A 22990-nucleotide genomic window follows, 5' to 3' on the forward strand; every position below is an offset into this window, starting at 1 on the left:
TCAAAGTAAAAAAAAAAGTGCTTAGGAAGCGAGATACAGCCTTTTTCAGTTATAAGTTAAACAAGGAGTGGATGGAGCTGCAAATCTTCAGATAATGATATCTTGGGTTCTTTTTTTTTTCTTCGTTTTTTTTCAAAAACACGTGAAACACATTAATGGCACGTTGCACCATAGCGGTAAAACACGTGAAACACGTTAATGGCACTCAATGAGTTAAAAAAATTTTTTTGCATTATACAGTACAGTGGTCTCCCACCTCTATTGTTTTTGCATTACAACTATTTAAAAAAATATATACTGTAAAATAGTGACAATAGCATGTAAGAGAGCTTTTAGATTTTTTTGTGTGTGACAATCTTATAATATAAGAGTTAAGAGTTTGATGAAGTAGGGCATTAATTTTACACACAAAAAAAGAACCATTGAGATACCAGGTTTCTTTCTCGACAGAGACGGAATACTTCTAAAGCGTTGAGTGTCTGTAGCGGGACGTTTACACAGCTCCAGCGAGTTATGAAAATGAATTATGATCATGACTTCTCTTTTCTTTTGACTTTAAGCACACGGTAAGTTCATAAAGAGGATGGGGTTTCAAACGCGGTGAACGTTTCAGACGATCGGAGCTGAAATGAATTTGGTATAATGTATTTGCGGTCCGCGCCAAAAACCCGCTTCAAGAGGTGGACTTTATTCATCGACTTTTACACTATGGAGACCTTGTCTCTCTCTCTACACCTGTGTGTGTGTGTGTGTGTGTGTGTGTGTGTGTGTGTGTGTGTGTGTGTGTGTGTGTGTGTACTACCAAATTGTCCCCACCAGCCACGTCACAAGATTAATGGTTGTTTTTTATGGTTACAAAAATTGCTTTTAAAGTTACGCTTAATTGGGAAAGATTCTGGTTGGGGTTAGGATTAGGATTAAGCCTTTAGAGTTTACGTAGGTTTAAGGGGTTGGAGTAATGCCTGGTGTACAGTGGTGTAAAGTAACTAAGTACATTTACTTAAGTACTGTACTTAAGTACAATTTTTAGGTATGTGTACTTTACTTGAGTATTTCCAATTTCCAATACTTTTACTTCTACTCCACTACAGTATATCTCAGAGGCAAATATTGTATTTTTTACTCCACTACAATTATTTGAAAACTTTTGCATGCATGCATGCGTGCGTGCGTGCGTGCGTGCGTGCGTGCGTGTGTGTGTGCGCGTGTGTGAGTGACCGAGTGCGCGTGTGTGAGTGACCGAGTGCGTCTGACTTCTCTTTCCCATTTTAACCACTTCCATGGTAATGTAAACTGTCCACCGGGGACAGTACAGAATGACTTCACTGTTTGCTCCATTCAACAAGCGGAACAGTGGTTATAACTCTACTGCACCGCCATAAAACCAGCAAGTTACAAACACCGCTCAACCACTGTTGCCATGTCTGCTTATTATAAGCGACTTTGGGCATGTTTTTCTGTCAAGTCACTTCTAAATCTTGGTAGTTGTGGGTTGCGTTTTTTTGGGCTCGTTTCTAATGTGTAGTTGCTTATTTAATGCTGTTTAAACCAGTGTTTTTTGCAGTGGTTCTCAAACATTTTCATGTGTATTTATTTTTCCACGGACCCCCATATGAAAATATTTTGTGCCATGCAGGGATAACCCATACAAGATTTGTGTTGTTAAAATGTTTCAAAAATATTCCAAATATTCCTTTTTTTAAAGATTTCTTTGAAAATAGCAGATCTACATTCTCACAACGCGTTTGTAGATCGACTATTTGAAAAATAGTCAATAGGGTTCTAGTGGTACAACTGACCATTTCTTTTGGTCTTGTTTTCGTAGACCTGGCCACTTTTTTCTCTTGCTAAATCTGGCAACACTGGATTTAATGCTTACATAGTGAGTGCAGAACATTGTAAATCCCCAGTTCCAGACTTGGTTTGCCCATATAATTGTACGTACAATGACATCGATTTCTAACATGACTTTGACGTCACACTATAAGACCTTAATTTAAACCCCCCGCAATCCCATTTTATAGACCCGGATATGGAAGACTGTTGTATGGAGCGTTTGTTCCCCGTCTCTCCAGCTCTTTGAGTAAACAGAATTTTATTTTTAGAGGTCGGGATAAAAAAAAACAATAGCCAATTATGGCTGTGCAGCTCCAGTGTGTATAAGGCTTGCGATGGGTTTACCATGCTCATGTTCTGTGTCTGGGCTTTCCCAGGCACTAATTAAAGCTACATTACGTACAGCTGGTGGCTGGTGGTTCTGGAAAGCCAGAACTTACTGTTGAGCGTTATGGCCGTGTTGTGGGCTTAACCCCCGTGGTTAAGGAAAGGCAACGTCTGCCACACTCCCCTATAATGGTTGTTCCCCCACGCTTTATTTATTTATGTTGTTGTTGTTTTTTATATAAAAAGCATGGGAGAGCAAACATCATACTGTGTGCGGACATTGCCTTCCATTAACTTAAGTGTTTTGGGGGGTTATCTAACTATATAAATGCCGAGCAACTTCCGCACCCTCGGTGTCCACACCCCACAGCTCTGTTATCGACTAAACAACGCACTGCCAGACCACATGTCGCCAACTGACTCGCCACGCCGGCCGCGCTGAATTTACGCCTCGCGTAGGGGACATCTCACTGCTCACCCCACCTTTTCCACCGCGCAACATAATTAATTCTACTCACCAAATGTCGGACAAAACGGAAGGGGAGCCAGCTTCGTACCGTTTACCGTGCGCACGACCTCATCACCACAACAGCACGCAGCCGCTGCGGGGGTTTTTTCCTTTTTTTCCAAACTTTTTTTTTGGTCACCATTTTCTCCAGGCACCATTTCTGGTGTAACGTCGGGTGTTTCTTTTCACCAGCCAATCACCTTTCACGTTGCCACGTCCGTCGCCACGTCGCGCTGACGTACGCTAAACAGGCGCTGCCGTGCGCACAATGCAAACGAGCCCAAAGGCGCGCAAAAATAAGCCGACCATTGCTTAGACACAAAGTCAGACCTGGCAACGCAGCCTACGCCAATCATGTGTGAGAGATCTACAAGCTATGGGGCAGAGACGCCACCGTATCTTAGCAACAACTACAGCGCTCACTCTCATTGGTCGTGTCACGCTAAGAGCAGTCTCCAGACAATGGCATCGCAGACAGCTTGCTGTTACTGCTGTAGCCATCACAGGCAGTTGCAGCACGACGGACAGGGCGCTGTGATAGCTGCCATGTCGCTAACGCTAACCTGGTTGTCATGCCTGCAGCGGCTGTGCAATCACTTTGTCAACAATGCACGTTCGTGTGGTGAATGTCTATATTGCTGCTCAGTTCGTCCATTGTAGATGCTGTATGTTTGTGTGTGTCTTCTGGAGAACTATGTAGCTCCACAGCAACTACAGTAACTAACGTAATGGCAGGACCGCCCCGTGCAACGCATGTTAGGCTGCATTATGGTCATGTAGTAATTTCAGATTATTTCGCTCCGATTACAGCAGTGTTTATCAACCCTTTCACGGCGCCCCCCCCCCCCCCCCCAAATACACGTACTTGATCTGGGACCCCCCCATTCTGTTTGACTCCGTTCCACAAGTAAATATTGTGAAAATAGCCGATCTACAAGCTCGAAACGCCTCACGTTGACAGGCTTTGTAAGCTTGGAGATCGGCTATTTTCTACATGATTGCCTCTTTCTTACATTCTTTGCCAATGTGGCCCATGTTTTCATAGCATAGTTTATTGACTACTTCTGTTGCAGAAATGGCCATTTCCTTTACTTTCGGTTTTTTATTGTCTCCGCCAGGCCGAAAGGCATGGCGCAAGACTATGTTTCACCCCCTGTCCGTCCGTCTGTGCAGACATGCAAAAGTGTCACTTTTCAGCTACAGTCACCTTTTTGAACACAAATAGGGCAATTGTGTGACACCTGACCCGAAAGAAAACAACATGTTGTCACCTTTTTCACCTCGGGGCTGTTTGCATGCCTGTCTGTGATAGCTAATCTCTCACTTCGTTGACTTGATCGCAGCAAAATAACAGCCCGATGTGGAGAGTCAGTGACAGCTGGATAAACGACGTAAAATGTGTCAAAAGGAGTCTGTACGGCTGTCGATAAATGAACACATGACGTCGGTGGGAGAGGAGATATTGTGTCTTTTGGACAAACAGCAGCGTGGTGCTGATGTTTGTTGTGTGAAGCAGCTTAATGTCAGAGTGTTTGTGTTGGAGCGCCTCAGTGCGGCTGCAGAGTTCATGTGCAACCTCTTCCAGAGACACACAGAGACACTAGAAACTCTGCTGGGGAAAAAAAACACTGCTGGGCATTGACTTTCCTATGGACATTGATCTACACACTGCAGGTATATCTGCTACACACACAACATCAAACTACACACTGCAGGTATGATGCAGCGTTTGCATTACAGCCAGCATGCCAGCGTAGTTCCCATATGGTTTCAAGGTGGGCTAAACCATATGGACCCCATGTCAGCAATGTCAGCGCCATCCACTTCAGTCCCAACTGCGATGCCCATGCAGGCTATAAGTAGCTTCTACCTGGCCCTTAGGTGGGCCCCAACTAGCCATGTTTATGTGCGACCAAGGCGGGTCCTAACTGGGTTTGCCCATGCAGGCTTTAACTGGGTTCTACCTGGGCCCTAGGTGTACCCTCACCAACCACAGTGCAGTGCCCATCGCTCCAATTGTTGTGACGTCAGGGCTCTCAATACTGCACATTGGTGGAGGAGGAGGGGCCGCAGGGCGACCGCACACATCGCTGAACCAATGGTAGCCCACGGATGTTTCCTCTGTGGATTTACAATCTGCCCCTCTATGCCACATATCATCCGCACTACAGGGTCTTCACTAACCGAGCCACGGCCCCACTGACCCTCATGACGCTACGCCACTTAAACGTGCGGCAGCATGCGCTGGGTTGCCAGGTTTGCACAGCCTGCGCCAGAAACAAGCAACCACCTTCAGGAAAAAAAAAAAAACACCGAAATGGTCCGCAATGTTCCAGGGGTGTCCCCGCGCGTCCCAACACTCCACAGGGGGTCAGTGGACCATCAGGGGGTCCGCGGACCCCCTGTGGACCCCCTGAAACATAACAAATATTATTTCTTCAAATTTTTTCCTTTTTCAAACAAACTTTTCCACAGTTTCACTCCGGCGATTTGGGTCCCCCAATATACACACGGCTACGCTGGGCCCCGTGCGCGGCTGGGGTTGAGGGGGGCGTAGCCCCCCGAAACTCTAGTTTTAAATAAAAGAAGAAAAGATATGTGGGGATGTTTTTTCTTAGAACCAGTGGTTCTCAAACTTTTTCATTTCAAGGATTCCCAGTTCGGTATGAATTAGAATTAGTGTCTTCAATTAGGTTACATGGCGGCTTTCCGACATGTCGCCTTTCCGACGTTAACGAACCCTATACCTAACCCTCACCCTAACCCTAACCGCACGCGGAAGCCACTAGTCGGAGTGGCGAGATGTCGGCGTGGAAGACTGTTACCCTTCAATTAGGCCACAGACTAATTGGATTTAAAGGTCCTCTCCTAGCCAGATAAATGCTTCTATGGTCATGTGAACTCTCTGGTACGTCACAGTATTGTTTTATATTATGGCAAACGCTTATACACGGCAAATTATTATAAGACAAACATTGACCTAGATAGCACATAGTCGTTTAGATTAGTTACTGAAGGTCAGTCCAATTTAACTTGGTTTACTTTGCACAATGAACAAATGGTTGCTATGAGGAAGAAGCCTTCTATCTTCATATTTCAACTTTTTATGTTTTCTTCTGTATAAATGAATGCCCTACTTCATCATACTATATATAGTGTCACCCAAAAGGTTGTAGGTCTTATAATTCAGATTTATTTTATTATTTTTTGTGTTTAAAAGGTAGTGGAAGTGATATATTTTGGTTAAAATAAAAATGTTTTTGTTAACCCATTAAGACCTGAAGCCAATTCTACATGTCTCCTAAATCTCAACAGTTTTCTGAAAAACGTATGTTTCTATATTAGTGGTGCTCAAACTTTTTCATGTCAAGGACCCCCAAAATGATATGTATTTGGCCGCGGACCCCCATCAAAATATTTTGTTCCAGGGACCCCCAGAAGCAAAGATTTGAGTTAAAAAATGTTCGCTTTAAAAATATATATATTCAAAGATTTGCACACATTTTCACGATTTTTCAAAAATAGCAGATCTACAAGCTCGTAGCGCGGCACTCGGTGCCGCGCTATGAGCTTGTATATCTGCTATTTTTGAATAGCCCAAAGTGTAAAATAATGCTTTTTAGTTCAAATCTAAAAATGACACAGTTCCAGGAGTTAATGGTATCCTGACTGAGTTCTCTATCCTGATTGGATAAAATTGGTATCCACACCTGAAAATACATTTTCTGTTTAATAAAGAGCTGGAGAGACATGGACACTCCTGTTACTCAACAAACACTCCGTAGCAATGAGTACTATCAGAATATAGAGCGATTTAACACTTATTTTAATCAAAGTAAATCACTGACCCTACCTTTAAGTGTGTCTGTGGGTTATATAAAAATCAAACCAATGAAAATAATTAACAAGAGCTTGTGACCAAATAACCACTACATTGGATCCATTGGAACACGGGATATCTTTTTTCCATTTTCTGAAAACTAACGGTTTTAGACATACACCCAACAGCTATGATATATAACCAGTGGTGGAAAAAGTACTCGAATGTTTGTACCAAAAGAAAGTACCAAAGTATTGGTATCAAAATGTACTTAAAGTACCAACAGTGAAAGTACTAAAATGTTTGAAAATGGCAGATCTACAAGCTCACAACGCGTCGCATCGCGACGCGTTGTGAGCTTGTAGATCGGCTGTTTTCAAATATCCTAGGTATAAAATAGGGCTAAAGTGGTTAATGTATGTCGCATAATGTCATCATTTATATCTGCAAAGTAACTAGTAACTAAAGTTTTCAAATAATTGCAGTAAAAGTTTGCCTCCGAGATGTAGTGGAGTAGAAGTAAAAGTATAGACAATTGGAAATACTCCAGTAAAGTAAAAGTACCTCAAAATTGTACTTAAGCACAGACCTTGAGTAAATGTACTTAGTTACTTTACAAGACTGCCATTGGAACACAGGGTCTTTTTTTCTCTCCATTTTCTGAAAACTAACGGTTTTAGATATACACCCGACAGCTATGATATACGACACAAGCACGATGATAATAAACAAGACGACTCGCTGACAGCCACGTCAAACCTACCCTCCCTCGAAGATCTTGATGCGGGTGGGCTCGGCGGGGGTCTGCTTGGAAGAGGCCTCCTTCTCTCCCTGCTCCTCTTTGGAGCGTTCCCTAGACACCACTCCCTTCATCTTCCTCCCTAACTTTGACACGTCTACCGGCATCAGCTCTGGCTTCAACTGGAGAGGAGAGGAGAGGAGAGGGGAGGAGGGGAGAGGAGAGGAGAGGAGAGGGAAATGTTAATCTCAGATTATTAAAATAATTCCAACATATACTGTACCAGCTGGATTACCGGTATGCTATGTGTATATGTAGATATCTGAGATCACGCAAGGGGCTTGTAGATCTGCTATTTTTAAATAGCCACAGTATAAAATAATACGCGGCACCGAGTGCCGTGCTATGAGCTTGTAGATCTGCTATTCTTTTTAAATCTTGAAAAAAACATTTTTAGATAAAAAAAACTAAAAAAAAACTGTCTACTTGCAGCAAGCAAAAAAGCTATTACAAAGAACTGGTTGCAGAAAAACTGCCCTACTATGGGAACTATTTATCAGTACTGTGAGACAATTGCATCTCTTAGAGCAGATGACCTACTCTTTGAGGCTCCAAAAGGAGCTGGGTGAAAAAAGATGGGGGAAGTGGCTGGACTATTTAGATAGCGAGCCAGATCCTTGATGATGGTTGTATCCTTTGTATTTGTATTTGAATACTGTCAACATGTTTCAGTCTTATTATTATTACTAGTACCAAAAGTCCCATGACCTCTATTATTTATTCATTTATTTGTTCCTGTTCTGTTTTTGTTTTTTTACCTGTATGTTTTATTTTTACTGCTGTTTTTTCTGTTGTTTTTTTGTACTATTTGATTTTATGTATTGTCTGATAAAACTTCTGAAAATAAAGAGTTTAAAAAAAAAATTAGATTTTTTTTAAAGAATGGCCTCAGGTCTTAATGGGATATATATACAGTACCTGGTCAAACCTCAGCCTCCACGCCACCGAGGACACCAGCTTCCCGGAGGTGGGCGGCGACATGGCGGCCGTGGTGTACGTGGTCTCCATGTACTGCCTCTGCTTGGAGCGCAGCAGCGCCAGCGCCGCCTTGGTGCTCAGGCCCAGCGGGTTGGGGTTGTACGAGCTCACCGACCACGAGGCGTACACGGAGGAGGAGGACGACGACGCGGAGCGCACGCCGTTGCCGGCCTGCTGCTGCTGCGAGTCGCTGGGCTTGGTGTAGTTGAGGAAGCACCAGCTGACGCTCGTCGCCGTGCGCAGGCTGGGGAAGCGGAAGAAGCGCTGGTGGGCGTCGGCCAGGTCGGCGAGCAGCAGCGTGCTCTGATTGGCCGCCAGCTGCACCAGCATGCTGATGGGTATCCGGTTGTTGTTGTCGGTGGAGGAGGAGGAGGAGGAGGAGAGCATGGACTGCGGGCTGGAGGAGGAGCGGCGGCGCTCTCCGGAGTCTTCTTCTTCTTCGTCCACGTCCAGGTCTTCCGGAGATTCTCGGCCGTCGTCCTTAAGGGGGGAGGAACGTGGTGTAAAGTAACTAAGTACATTTACTCGAGTGCTGCACTTAAAAAGGTAGGGTAAGTGATTTACTTTGGTTAAAATAAGTGTTAAATAGCTCTGTATTCTGATAGTAATCATTGTTATAGAGTGTTTGTTCAGTAAAAGGAGTCTCCCATGTCTCTCCAGCTCTTTATTAACTCTTTGACTGCCAGAGTATTTACACATCTACCCCCCTTCCCTGCCAGAGAATAACATTGCAAAAATAGGTAAACTGTGAATTTTGTCTCTGTTTATTTTTTAACATTGAAGTGAATGGAGCAGAAAATCTTCGTATCGCGTTATCTCCTGCTTCCTTTGTGATAAAAAAAAAATGTTTTTTGAAAAAAAAAAAAAAAAAAACATTTTTTTTTTTTTTTAATTTTTAATTTTTTCAAAAATCTCGTCAATCTCGTCGACGGCTGGCTGAGCCATGCGGAGAAAAACGAGAAATCTCGTCAATGGCAGTCAAAGAGTTAAACAGAAAATGCATTTTCTCCTGAAATGTTGTCACCTATACCTGAAAATGCACTATATTCTGTTTTACTAAAGAGCTGGAGAGACCCCTGTGACCGAACAAACGCTCTGTAGCAATGATTACTATCAGAATATAGTACTTTAACCTTTTTAACTGCAATTATTTGAAAACTAGCTACTAGCTACTAGTTACTTTGTAGATCTTGATCATCATTACAAAACATACATTAACCGCTTCAGCACTATACATTTCGGCCATTTGAAAATAGCCGATCTACAAGCTTACAATGTGTCGCGATGCTATGCATTGTGAGCTTGTAGATCGGCTATTTTCAAAAGATTTTTTTGTTTTTATGTTAGTACTTTAAGTACATTTTGATACCAATACTGTTGCACTTTTACTGAAGTACATTTCCGTACCTTTCCCACCACTGGGGAGGAGGAGTCCGTGACGATCTGGAGCGGCGGGGTGAAGCTCTCGGCCAGCGGGACATCGGGGAGGTGCGGGGCCGACGAGCGGACGGGGATCTTGACGGGCGACGGGTCGCCTCCTCCGGCGCCCAGGAGGAGGGGAGGAGGAGGAGAGGGCGAGGAGGACATCCTGTCGGCGTCGTCCATGGAGACTTCGCTCTTTAGCGGGGGAGCGCGCCGCCTTCCGTTCGGCGCCTCCGCGGCGGCGCCACCGGCCTCGGCCGCCGCGCCGCTCAGCTCCACGGCGCTCATCTCCTTGACGATCTGCCCGTACATCCTCTCCTCCTTCACCCGCTTCTGCTGCTTGGTCTCCACGAAGAGCTCCAGCGAGCTGGCGGGGGACAGCATGCGCTTGCTGCCGCCGGCGCCGGCGCCCGAGCCCGACCCCGACCCCGCCGCAGAGGCGTCCGTGGTGGCGATGGTGGTCGACGTGAGGGACAGCGGGATGCCCGTGTTCATCGGCCGCGGCGGCGCGTCCGAGGCGTCCGGAGGCTTCCAGGGCGGGTAGCGGAGCAACGCAGCCGCCACCGCCCCTCCTCCTCCTTCGTGCTGCGCCAGGAAGTGCGCCAGGTTGAATCCCGACCCGCCTCCGGCGGTTCCGCCCGGCGACGCCGAGGTCAGCCCTTGGAGCCCCATGACGCCCCCACAGCCGCCGCGGTTGGCCATCAGCTGGCTGACGCTGGTGTACATGACGCTGCCGAAGGACGGCACGTGGGTCTGGACGCGGACGGGCACCGTCAGCGTGCCGCCGCCGCCGGGCAGAGAGGCGGCCTGCGTGGCGAAGACCGGGTGGATCTGCTGGAGCAGCGTGGTGGTGGTGGTGGTGGTGGTGGAGGAGGAGGAGGAGGTGGTGGAGGTGGAGGTGGAGGAGGAGAGCGAGCCGAAGGGCGCCGGTTGTTGCTGCTGCTGCTGGGAATGAGGAGAGGCTCGGGACGGGAAGGACGCGGCGGGGTAAGGGAGGGCCTCGGGTTTGCCGTCTGCTACTCCCGGCTGTGGCTCGTGGATGTGCTGCAGAGCGTGAGGATGAGGAAGCTGTGCTTGTTGTTGTTGTTGCTGTTGTTGTTTGTGGAGTGTGTGAGCGGCCATGCTGCTGCTGCTGCTGCAGCCTGGAGACCTGCTGGAGTGAAGCTTCTGGAACTGCTGCTGTTGCTGGGCCTGGAAGGAGAGGTCAAAAGGTTATTATTAGTTAACTAATAAACAACCAGGCTTTAGCAAAACAAAAATGCCCTAACTAACTGAAACTGAAAACTAACTCAAATCATAGAGCAAACATTTAGAGATAATGTCTTTGGTTTTAGTCTTTGTTTGTCGATATTTTAGGTGGATATGAAATGTTATCTTCCAGTATCATTTGAATTTAGGTAGCGATCAAACATGGCAAAAATAGCAGATCTTCCAGATCTACCAGAGTATGCTTGTAGATCGGGTATTTTTGCAATTGTTTTGAGCTTGTTGAATATTGCCCCTGACCACCCCATATTACAATAAAAAACTAACACCAAAACTAAACTAAACTAAAACTAAGTGTTTAAACGAAAGTAAAAAAGAAAATACTGAACTAGCAAACCCCACTTTAAAACATGATTTAAAACTAAACTGAAAAATGAAAAAATGCTAAACTCTAATAACCTGGAAGGAGAGGTGCTGCCTGGGCCTCTGGTTGGAGTCTGGCTGGTTCCAAAGCAGGCCTGGTTGTTGCTGGTAGGACACAGCCTCCTGTCCTGGATACTCTCCCTCAGAGGACGAGCCCTGGGCCTGCAGGCGATACTGGGACCTGATGGTGGAACATCATTGTACCATCATTATTATCAATGCTATTAGTACAAGTAATAGCAGTTAGTAGTAGTAGTTGTAGCAGCAGTGGTAGTATTACTAGGTAACACTTTAAAGCTGCAATCTGAGACCTATTTGAATGAATAAAAGGCTACAGTACAGTACGTTATCCAATCTGTATGGTAGAGTATGATAATCAAAAAAGGTGATCTATATATCTAAAGTTATTTGAAGCAAACGGCGCACTGGATTGGACACTAGATGGATCACCATCTTTATTGTAGTTCGGACATCATTGCAATAGGCTCTATGCACAGCAGCCATAGTATCACTTCTTTCACAGGATGGACCCTTACAGGTCCATTTGGTTCCATTTGTACACTCTCAGAGTTGCGCACCTGTAAGGGGCCATTTGGAAGCCCATGAGGGTACCTGGACCCCAACTGTAGACCCACTGGTGTAACAGAGTGTTTCCAGTGGGCCAACATGCACAATATCAGCACCCTGACTCTGTTTGACCAGAATGGAACAGAGCCTTCATTAGTATCATTGGTAACACCTGTGAATGTCTTCACTATACGGCTGCTGTGAATAGAGCCTATTAGCTCTACTCTCTCAGTGAGGAGAGAGTGACCACACACACACGTGACCACACACACACACACACACACACACACACACACACACACACACACACACACACACACACACACACACACACACACACACACACACACACACACACACACACACTGATTGTAGCTTTTAAGGGTTCAAATGTACACTGTGTGTATACTGCAGTAATGACCTTTGACAGAGTGGTTCATCCTGGAGGCTGTCTTCACTGATGCTGTGCTGGAGCAGATGTTGGTGCTGATGATGTTGTTGATGGCAGCCCAGGCCTGAAAAACAATACACGTTTGATATTAGGACTGAAACAATCCATTATTTTACTTTTTGATTCATCTAATAATACAAGGTTTCCTTCCAACATCATCAATGAAATTATCAAAATTGTATTATAATGATCCCATACAATAATAAACATAATACAGTACAAATATGACTATTATTAATCATGACTAAATATACTGAAAAACAACGAAAAACATACAATATGTACTCCGAGTTTTTTATTTCAACTATCTGAGATTAAAAAACACACCCCCATTGCCAAACTCTCTTGTTTGTCTCGATTGCAAATATCTGAGATAAACAATGATAAAGCTCACCTCCAGAGCCAATAACTCTCTTGGTTCTGTTGGCCAGGTCGGTGCCACCGTAGCCCGGTCCTGTTGGCCCGCTCCACAGGCCATGTTCACAACTCTCCTGTTTGATGGACAGCTCAGCACCTCCCGCCTCCTGGACCACTGTCTCTGGGTAGACACTCAGTGATGCCTGCCAATCAAAACGGGGCATTCGTTTATTAAAAAAAACAAAACATGAATATGAAGATGAAAGGTTTCTGCCCGGCGATAATATGTTACACTTTTCAGGCTGTGACCCCCGACAAAAATAATCACATTTGAACTGGGGACCCCCAACCCAGATTGTTTTTTTTTTTCAATGTAGGAGTTCAATTTTGATATATATTGTGAAAATAGACGATCTACTTGTAGATCGTCTATTTTCAAAATGTTTGCTTCTCTCTTACACATTATTTATGGCCAATGTTTGACCAGTTTTTTAGTTTGCTGATTACAATTGACACAGTTAGTGTCTTTTTTCTTTGCTTTCTTATTTTTTTTGTTGGTATTAAAGAGGTCTTAAAAGTCATACAATCGTCACTTCACTGTCATCTTCGGGGACCCCCCTGGGGGTCCCAACCCCCAGTTTGGGAATCACTGCACTAGCGTACTAAATCAGGGGTCTTCAACGTTTTCAGCCCAAGGACCCCCTAGCTGAAAGCGAGATGAAGCAGGGACCCCCACTACATACTGTATAAGATTGTATTTTCATAGATTTCATAGACCAACACCAAACCTCTTTGCCCCCCTGTAGTAACTCTGAGGACCCCCCGTACTAAATCCATTGGTCTTATACCTGTCTGACGAGGTAGCCCCGCCTGCGCTCCTTCATGGCGGACGCGCTGCAGTACAGCTCCCCCTGTCTGGAGGACGGAGACAGGCTGCCGTAGTCAAACGACTTGCTGCGGATCTCCGGCGGGTCGCCAGGCAGCGCGCAGGGGGCCTGCTCCGACGAAGACCTCCTCATCTCCCTCTGCTGGTGGTGGCTGGAATGGCCGCTGCCGGGGACCGTCAGAAACTCGGACTGTTTGGCGCCCCCGCACGATTCGTCCTGGTTCACACAATCGCAATATAGTAACAATATTGTCCGTTAAGAATCAGAGGTTCCACTGCGGGTCAGCTGGTAGCAATAAGCCGATGATTGGGGGAAATGTCTGGCAGTTGGTCTTGTTGCTAAATTAAAGCCCCTGTGAAGCACTTGTGTCTTTTCATAAAATACTGTACATTTTTAACTTGATCTAAAGCAAAAGATCTAAAGCTAAGATCTCAGCACTGACCTCTTTTCATTGAAAATAATAAACATTAAACATCAACACGGCTAACAATCTACTCTTGATTAAAGGCACAGTGTGTTTGGAATTGAAGACATCAGCGTGGGACTGCTCTCTTTCTCCGCCGTGTTCCTCTCCTACGCACCTGTCCATTGAAAGCGTGTATGAAACAACTACATCAACATACAGTAGCAGATAACAAGCTCTCTGGCAGCCTTTACCTGCTTGGTGGGTGAGACAGACTTGAGCGCCTCCTCTCTCTCGAAGGACATGGAGAAGGACGAGGAGTGCGACAGGTTGCTCTCTTGGCTGGGACTGCGGGAGAGGCTGGTGCAGGTCGACTCGAAGCTCGACTCGCCCGACGAGTGCTCCATGTCGGCCAGGCGCAGGCGCTTCTTCTTGGGCGGGAGCTTCTCCGACGGCATCTGGGACAAGGTGTCGCTCCTCTGCGGCAGCTGGAACTCCTCCACCACCACGTGCTGCTGCTGCTGCTGCTGCTGTTGCTGCTGCTGCTGCGTCTTCTCCGGTTCCTTGGACATGGACGTTTCCGTCTCTTTGTCGGGCTTGTCGGGCTCCTCCGTCGTCACCCGGATCTCGGGGACTTGGATGTTGGGCTGCCGCACCAGTTTGTGGGAGGAGACGTGGTAGGGTTGTTGTTGTCCCGGGGAGGCCGCGGCCGCCGACGAGCAGGAGCCCATGGAGGCCAGGAGGTCGCCGCTGCTGTCGCTCTGCTGCGCCTGCTGCTCGGCGCTCTCGGTCCGCATCAGCGTCGACTCGGGGCTCGGCGCATCCTCGTAGATCTCCGTGTCCGACTGCTCCGAGTACTGACTGGACAGGGCCCTCTCCACGGGCGTCTGGTAGCCGCCCGGAGCCTGCTCGAAGGACTCGGACTTCTCGAAGGAGTTGGGCCGGCTGAGGGAGTTGGTGTGCTGGATGACGGAGATGACGTTGCCCCCCGCCTGCCCCTTCCGGCCCCCCCCGTCGGAGTCGGGGAGGAAGGCCATGTCCTCGGAGCACATGCTGGTGCACGTGTCGAAGCTGTCCGATTGGCTGTGGGCGCTGTACAGCGAGCCCTTCCCCGTCGGCGTGGCTCTCGAGCTGTCCAGACTGCCCGGCTTGCACTCGTAGTCGCCCATCATCTCCACGGAGCCACTGCAGCTGCTGTCACAGTGGCCCGGGCTGTCCTCCTCGTCGCCGACGCTCTTCTCCTTCCTCCTCTTCCTGTTGGAGATCTCCGACATGCCCACCTTCGTACCGTAGGGGCCGTACGCCACGTGCTCGGGGACGCCCGGGCTGCGCTCGCCCATCTTCAGGCCCGCGGACGACGAGGAGACCACGTTCTTGGGCACGTGGCCGTACGCCTCGGCCTCGCCGCCCGAGGCCTCGTGGGCCGAGTGCTCGAAGGCGGCCTGCCGGCGGAGCCTCCGCAGCCCCGCCGGGTAGAAGACGTCGTCGGACGTCATCATCTCGTCGAAGGAGTGGCTCACCCGGATCCCGGGCGGCACGTTGAGGTTGGTCGGGGAGGCGGTTGGCATGGAGTTGCTCCTGATGAGCGTCCCGGAGTCCGACGGGGGCTCGAGGAGTCCCGTGCTGCTCTGGCAGGGCCCCGTGGGATACTGCTTGGGGTCCCCGGCCCCGTTGCCGCCGTCCCCTCGGAAAAAGATACGGTCCTCGGCTATCTTGCCCATGTCCAGCACGGTGCCGGACGGTTTCAGGCCGGCGAAGCTCGCCGGGTCCGCCGAGCCCAGCGGCCCCCCGCCGGCCATCCCCACGGTGATGGACTGCCGCGACCGGGTGTTGGGCCTGTAGTACCACGTCCGGCCGAACATGATCTCCTCGTAGGACTTGACGTTGGCGTTGGGCGGGCTGACCTGCTGCTCGGCGCTCTCCGACCGGGAGAAGTAGCCCGAGTCGGTGCTGCCTTTGCTGTGCGGGCTCAGGAGGTTCAGGGACTGCGACTCGGCCGACGGGTCGACGGAGTCCTGGCTCTTGCCGGCCAGCCTGAGCGCCAGCCGCTGCTTGGTGGTGAGCGAGTCGTCCAGGGCCGCCGGGTGGTGCTGCGCCGCCGCCGCCGCCGCTCTGCTGCCGGCCTGGGAGCCCGGCATGTGGTGGTGAGGAGGGCCCGTCATGTCGGGAAACGGGGGGCACTCCATCCCCGGCGAGGGAACCCCCCCGCCCGGCTTGGGGACGATGAGGATAGGCACTTTCATGGAGCCCATGGTTAGTTCCTCGGCTGAGTCCGCGTACGCCGGCTCCACGCCACCTAGATAAGTAGGACAAAATGGTGTAGAGTGAAGGTGTTAAGAGTACATGAGCGTAGAGGAGAGTTAGAACAGGGTAATGGTGGAGTCAACCAGAGGGGGGGGGGGGGGGGGGTACAGTAGAGAAGGGTTGAAAGGAGCATAGCAGGGGAGGAGAATAAAGGCTTCTGTGTCATTTTAGATGTTTAGCTATAACCATTATTTCATACTTTGGGCTGTTCAAAAATAGCAGATATACAAGCTCATAGCGCAGCACCGAGTGCCGCGATACGAGCTTGTACTGTAGATCTGCTAAAAAAAATGTTTTTAATCGTGAAAATGTTTGCAAATCTTTGAAAATACGCCTATTTGTTTTAAGTGAACATTTTTAACTCAAAGCTTTGCTTCTGGGGATTCTACAAATGTCTTCTGAATCCCTAAACACTTTTTTTTGGGGGAAAAAACCTATGTTGCTATAATATCAGTGGTTCTCAAATTTGTTTCATGTCAAGGATCCCCAAAATTATATGTATTTGTCCGTGGACCCCCACCTCAAAATATTTTGTTCCAGGAACCCCCTCGGAAGAAAATATTTGAGTTAAAAAGGTATATATATATATATATTCATAAAGATTTGCACAAATCTTCACGATTTTTGTAAAACAGCAGATCTACAAGCTCATAGCACGGCTATGAATAGCCAAAGAAATCTAAAGTGACACAGATGCGTTCCCAGATTGAATGGGTTAAACATAGTTGAGTAGAAAGTACAGCAGAATTGCAATAAAGTCAAATCACAGGGTATTTCGTTTTCATAGCCAGCAGCTACAATAGATTCTATGCACAGCCGCCATATTGGAAAGAAATTGGGCCTCTTCTTACTTCCTTCACATGTGTTACCAATGATACTAATGAAGGCTCTGTTCCATTATGGTCAGGTGCTGATATTGTGCATGTTGGCTCACTAGAAACACTCCATTTTGGTTCCCAAATGGCCCCTTATGGTTGGTGTGTAACTCTGAGAGTGTACAAATGGAACAAATGGAACCCTTACGGGTCCATTTGGTTCCATTTGTACACTCTCAGAGTTATGGGCGTCCTTGAAAATAAGACAACCACTGTGCCACACTAAATGGAACAGCGCCTTACTGTAATTAGTATTATTGGTGACACCTGTGAAGGAAGTAAGGAAGGGGCCCAATGCATTCCCAATATGGCTGCTGTGCATAGAGCCTATTCATAAGCTATACAGCCTGGTGAATTTGCATTGCAATGCTTCTCTATACCTGTGCTCTTGTCAGCTTCAAAGGAGATCTGCGGGATGGGGCTGGCTTGGTCGGTCAGTATGGTGGAGCCCTCCACCGCCCCTTCCTCGTCCGTGTCGGTGCTCTGCTCGCCGTCCGAGTGCACCTCCGCCTCGCCCACCGACGACGCCTGGTCGACGTCGCCGCCGCCGGCGCGGGCCGCCGCCGACAGTTCCGAGAACGGGACGAGTCCGGCCTTGATGGCGTGCGCGTGCGACTTGCGGTGCTTGTACAGGTTGCTCTTGGTCTTGAAGGAGAAGCCGCAGGGCACGCAGGGGTAGGGCCGCTCGCCCGTGTGCGAGCGGATGTGCTTCTTCAGGACGCTGGGCTTGGCGCAGGCCCGGCCGCAGTAGTGGCAGATGTACTTGCCGGGCTTCTTGGGCTTCTGCTCCTTCTTGCCGTAGCCCTCGGCGTCCTCCGGGGCCGACTGGGCGTACTGGCCGCCGAAAGAGCTGGGTAAACTGGGCGACTTCTGACGGGGGAACCTTCCGCCGTGGGGGTGTCCGCCGGCGTGCCCCGCAGAGTGCCCCGTGGGGTAGAGGTCGTCCGAAGGCAGCTGCCCGGCAAAGGGCCAGGCGTGGGGTTCCAGCCCCGGCTGGGGTTTGGCTCCCGACAGGAAGCGCTCGGCCTGCGGGTGCTGCGGGTACGGCTGGCCCAGCTGGTAGGGGTAGCCGCGGGGGAACCCCTGCTGGGCGAAGGACCCCGGCGGGTCCTGAGATGGTGGCGGGCCGCCCCCTACGGCCCCCAAGGCGGAAGGTCCCAATAATAGCTTCCCGGAGTTCCCGGTGGGCGCGTACTTCTGTTGAGCCACCGGGCCGCCGCATTGCAGGCTCTCGCGGTGCGAGTGTCGCTTGGCCGGGTCGGCAAAAGTGCTTCGTTTGGAGGCGGCGGAAGGCTCCGACACCCACTTCCTCTGCAGGGGAACCTTCTCCCTCACCGGTTCCTTATTTGGGCATTTCTGACCCCCGGCAGCAGCTAATTCATGAGGTTCCATTATTTTTTTATCCCCAACTCCCTCTTTTTTTGACAGTTGAGAGGGAGGGATAGGGGATCAAAATGGGGGGGTGGGGGTAAAGAGGTTTTCGGAACGTTATAAGGTCCTAGAGCTGCCAGGCATGATCGCTGAACGCTTTTCAAAGGGCTGCCGAGAATTTCAGTGGAAGAAGAAGGGTGAAGTCGTCCATGGCTGAGATGTGGTGACTGTTGAGCCAGAGCTGGAGACAGAGACGCACAAAGAGGAAGGTCAGGAATATTATACGGTACTTAACTCATTCAGTGCCATTGACATCGCCGACATCACGTTTTTCATACGCCCAGAGCGCCAATGACGTCGCCGACGTCATGAAAAAAATAATTTAAAAAAATGGAATTCTTTTTTTTTAAGGTTCAGAACCCACGATATGATGATTTGAAGATTTGCTGCTCCATTCACTTCTTGTTTAACTTCTTACTGAAAAAGGCTGTATCTCGGCTCTTTTTTTTTTACAATGTATTTTTGGCCTCGGCACAGGGGTGATATAGCCAGAAATATTTTTGGCACTGAATGAGTTAACAGAAACTAACAAAATAACAAAAACTAGAATTGAAAATAACAAAAATGAACTGAAAAAAATAAATAAAAAATGAGGCTTTATGAAAAAAACATTAACTGTTTTGTGTGTTTACTAAACTAACTAAAATCATAGAGAAAATGTTCTTTGTTTTAATCGTTGCCAAAAATCTTAAAAAATTGCCAAACACCTTGGGCCTATTTTTCTGACCATGATGAATCTCACCCCTGAGTAATCCATATCACAAAAATAATAATACAAAATAAATAAAATAAACTAGCAAACCCACAAGTCAAAACAATAAATAACTAATAACCTTGGTGGAGGAAAGGGTGGTGCTGGGAGGGACAGCATCAGAACAGCTTCTTCTCTCGCCACCAATATGTTTGTAAACAACAACACCGACTGCTGACCTGCTTCGCTCCCAACGGTGCATCCAAGAGGTGAACAATCCTCGATGAATCTACAAAAGACAGAGAGAACAAAAAGTGTGACATTAAAATCAGATCAATCACATCACAGGCGTAAAGCATTGGGTCTTGTGGGCGCTCCGTCGTTTTGTAGAATTCCAATATACATGTGTACATATGGATAGTGTATGCCAGGGGTCTTCAACGTTTTCAGGCCAAGGACCCCCTAGCTGAGAGAGAGATGAAGCAGGGACCCCCTCTGTATTGTATAAAATTGTGTTTCAGATTAAAGTTGTTTTTTTTAACTTAGTCTGCTATTTTTTCCCTCTACACCTGTAGCCTCTTTGCCAAAAATAGCAGATCTACAAGCTTGTAGATCTGCTATTTTAGGCTAATGTTCCCCTCAGAAAATGAATTCTAGGGTTCAAGTGGTTAATGTAAAAAAACTAAACCACACAAAGATTTGGCGGACCCCCTATAGTAGCTCTGAGGACCCCCTCGGGGTCCCGGACCCCCTGTTGAAGACCCCTGGTGGTCTGTTGGTTCCGTAAACCAGAGTGTGTACAAATGGAGCCATTTGGTCCATTTGGCTCCATTTGTACACTCTCTGAGTTAAATAAACACTGAATGCGTTTACATGGACAATGTTTATACTGTACATTCAGACTGAAAAATATTGATTCATTCAGATTGAAACAAATGTATTCGTTCAGATTGAAATCATTCTGACCAGAGATGCTTAACTTAGCCGTTTACCTGGAAGCGAAATAAAAGTAATCCTCGTTTACATGCCTCAAAGCATTTAATCAGAATATTACTTTTGGTTACTCCCTGTTTGTTTGTTTGTTTCTGTCAATTTTCCACCCAGAGAGAAACGACGCGAGCAAATGTTAACATTTTGCTGTCGTTCTGAATATCAAAAGGTTTATATACCACCCCTGTCATTCTGAACGTAAGTGGAATATTATAGGGTCCATGTAAAAGCAGCCACTGAGGATTTGTTACTGTGCAAAGGCCTAAAAAAAAAGCCCATGATGCAAAGCGGTATTGTGTTTTCTCAGTTGGTTTCATCACAACCTGCAAGTATCTGTGTTTGTTAACTTCCCTCTCTCCCTCCCCCCCCACCCCCCCCCGCTCGGTGAGTCACTGGTGCGAAGCAACGCCGACCCACGCAGTTCCTAAAAAGACGTATAAATAGCACAGAGTGGAAGTGACGTGGGAGCGTCACACAGTTAAGTGTGTGTGCGTGGGCGTCCGAAAGGGCAAGTCATAGAGCGAGCAGAGCGGGCGGATCTTTTCAGCGCACCGCTCTTCCTTCCTTCCACAATGCAGAGAGAGAGAGATAGAGAGTGAGAGAGAGAGAGAGAGAGAGAGAGAGAGAGAGAGAGAGAGAGAGAGAGAGAGAGAGAGAGAGAGAGAGAGCGCTGATTTGACTTCTCAACTGCACACAGACATAACTGTATATGCACAGGCGATTACTCACAGCCGCAAACGCACACCAACACACACACACACACACACACACCCCCGGACAGTTATATGAACCTACTATATAAAGGCAGTGATAGACAATGAGCATAATATACAAAAATAAAGACATAAATGCACACACACGCACGCACACACACACACACACACACACACACACACACACACACACACACACACACACACACACACACACACACACACACACACACACACACACACACACACACACACACACACACACACACACGCAGAGGAACATACACAGCAAAAGCTACAAATGCACCATGAACGATAGCAATCTCTGTGAAGATAGACACTGTAGTGTGTGTGTGTGTGTGTGTGTGTGTGTGTGTGTGTGTGGCATTTCCGCCCTTTAACGTTTCTTAACCACACAACAACACCTGACGGCAGAAAGAGCACACACGGACACACGCACGCGCGCACACACACACACACAAATCCTGCTGAAACTGCATTCTTACTCTCCCTCTCTGTATTTCCTCATTGTGGGAGTTTATACTGCCTCCTTCGCACTCTGGTTGCAACACACACACACACACACACACACACACACACACACACACACACACACACACACACACACACACACACACACACACACACACACACACACACACACACACACACACACACACACACACACACACACACACACACACACACACAGTGTGTGCTGTAAGCAGGGCTCGGTGACGCTGGTGTCTGGGGGGAGCTCTATAAATAGCGCGTCAGGAAAAACAGGCAGTATTTTTAGCTGCGGGGAACATTAACTTTAGGCTACCTTGTGTTTTCATCATGTGCACACACACACACACTCACAGAAACACACAACCACACACACAATATGTACACAAACACTTACATACACACAATACGCAAACATGCATATGCACGTATACGCGTGCAACACACACACACACACACACACACACACACACACACACAGCACCGCTGTTTTCATCATGTGCACACACACACACACACACACACACACACACACACACACACACACACACACACACACAGCCAGATGGATCCAACTCACGTGCACACCCAAACACATATGCACGTACGGTACTGTATACGCGCACAACACACACACACAGCCACTGTTTTCATCATGTGCGCACACACTCACAAAGTGAGCATGCATACGCACACACAGCCACTCACTTACACAAACAGCCAGATGGATGCGCATGCACGCACGCACGCACGCACACACATACGCACACACACACCTGAAACATTAACTGTGGTGTTTTCCCTAGTTTTCCATGGTGTTAAGGCTGCAGGAATGTGGGCTGGGAACCACAAAGGAACACTTGGCCTCTCAGCCAGAAAACATTTGGGATTTTGGGGTAAGCCAGCATCTGTCACACACACGCACGCGCACGCACACACACACACACACACACACACACACACACACACACACAGAATGATGCTGATTAGTGTCTGGGATCAACAACATGTGGACATGAGGGTGGACAGGACTTGACTTCTCTCGTCCGCTGGACAGAAACGGTCGTTTTCTCGTCAACTCTCACGGTTCGAGCCAATCTTATGTCATCAGGACGAGCCATGGACTGTAAACAAATATGGACGTGGGGAACGGTGACGTCACCCATTGGTTTCTACAGACCCGTTTTGAAGACACTTTTTTTTTCAAAATCCACCATCTTGGAATTTCCGAAAAAGAAACGAATGCCATTGGCTGGAAGGGCAGCGGGGGGGGGCGGGTTCTCATTCAGCAGAACCAGTAAAAGCCCTAGAAGCATTAAAACGCATATCATGGTAATAGCTCTATGCACAGCAGCCATATTGGAAAGAAATTGGGCTTATTACTTCCTTCAGAGGTGTTACCAATGATACTAATGAAGGCTCTGTTCCATTCTGGTCAGGGTGCTGATATCGTGCATGTTGGCTCTCTGGAAACACTCCATTTTGGTTCCCA

General features: G+C 47.9%; 1 protein-coding gene across 3 annotated transcripts in view; it reads right to left on the minus strand.

The window, feature by feature from the left end:
• The window catches only part of hivep2a (HIVEP zinc finger 2a), a 181021-nt gene that overhangs the window by 20957 nt on the left and 137074 nt on the right, over positions 1-22990 (minus strand). For all 3 annotated transcript variants that reach the window (XM_084083277.1, XM_084083275.1, XM_084083276.1), the window contains 10 exons: positions 19428-19574; positions 17544-18775; positions 14239-16280; positions 13543-13797; positions 12732-12897; positions 12308-12401; positions 11356-11500; positions 9676-10881; positions 8209-8748; positions 7255-7412 (listed from right to left, as the gene is read on the minus strand). In XM_084083277.1, the coding sequence (XP_083939403.1) occupies positions 7255-7412; positions 8209-8748; positions 9676-10881; positions 11356-11500; positions 12308-12401; positions 12732-12897; positions 13543-13797; positions 14239-16280; positions 17544-18555 (5618 nt within the window). In that variant the 5' untranslated portion in view covers positions 18556-18775; positions 19428-19574. The remainder of the gene's footprint in view (positions 1-7254; positions 7413-8208; positions 8749-9675; positions 10882-11355; positions 11501-12307; positions 12402-12731; positions 12898-13542; positions 13798-14238; positions 16281-17543; positions 18776-19427; positions 19575-22990) is intronic.

The sequence above is a fragment of the Gymnoscopelus microlampas genome, assembly GCF_963454915.1.
Source record: "Gymnoscopelus microlampas genome assembly, chromosome: 16".
NCBI classification, from domain to species: Eukaryota; Metazoa; Chordata; class Actinopteri; order Myctophiformes; family Myctophidae; genus Gymnoscopelus; species Gymnoscopelus microlampas.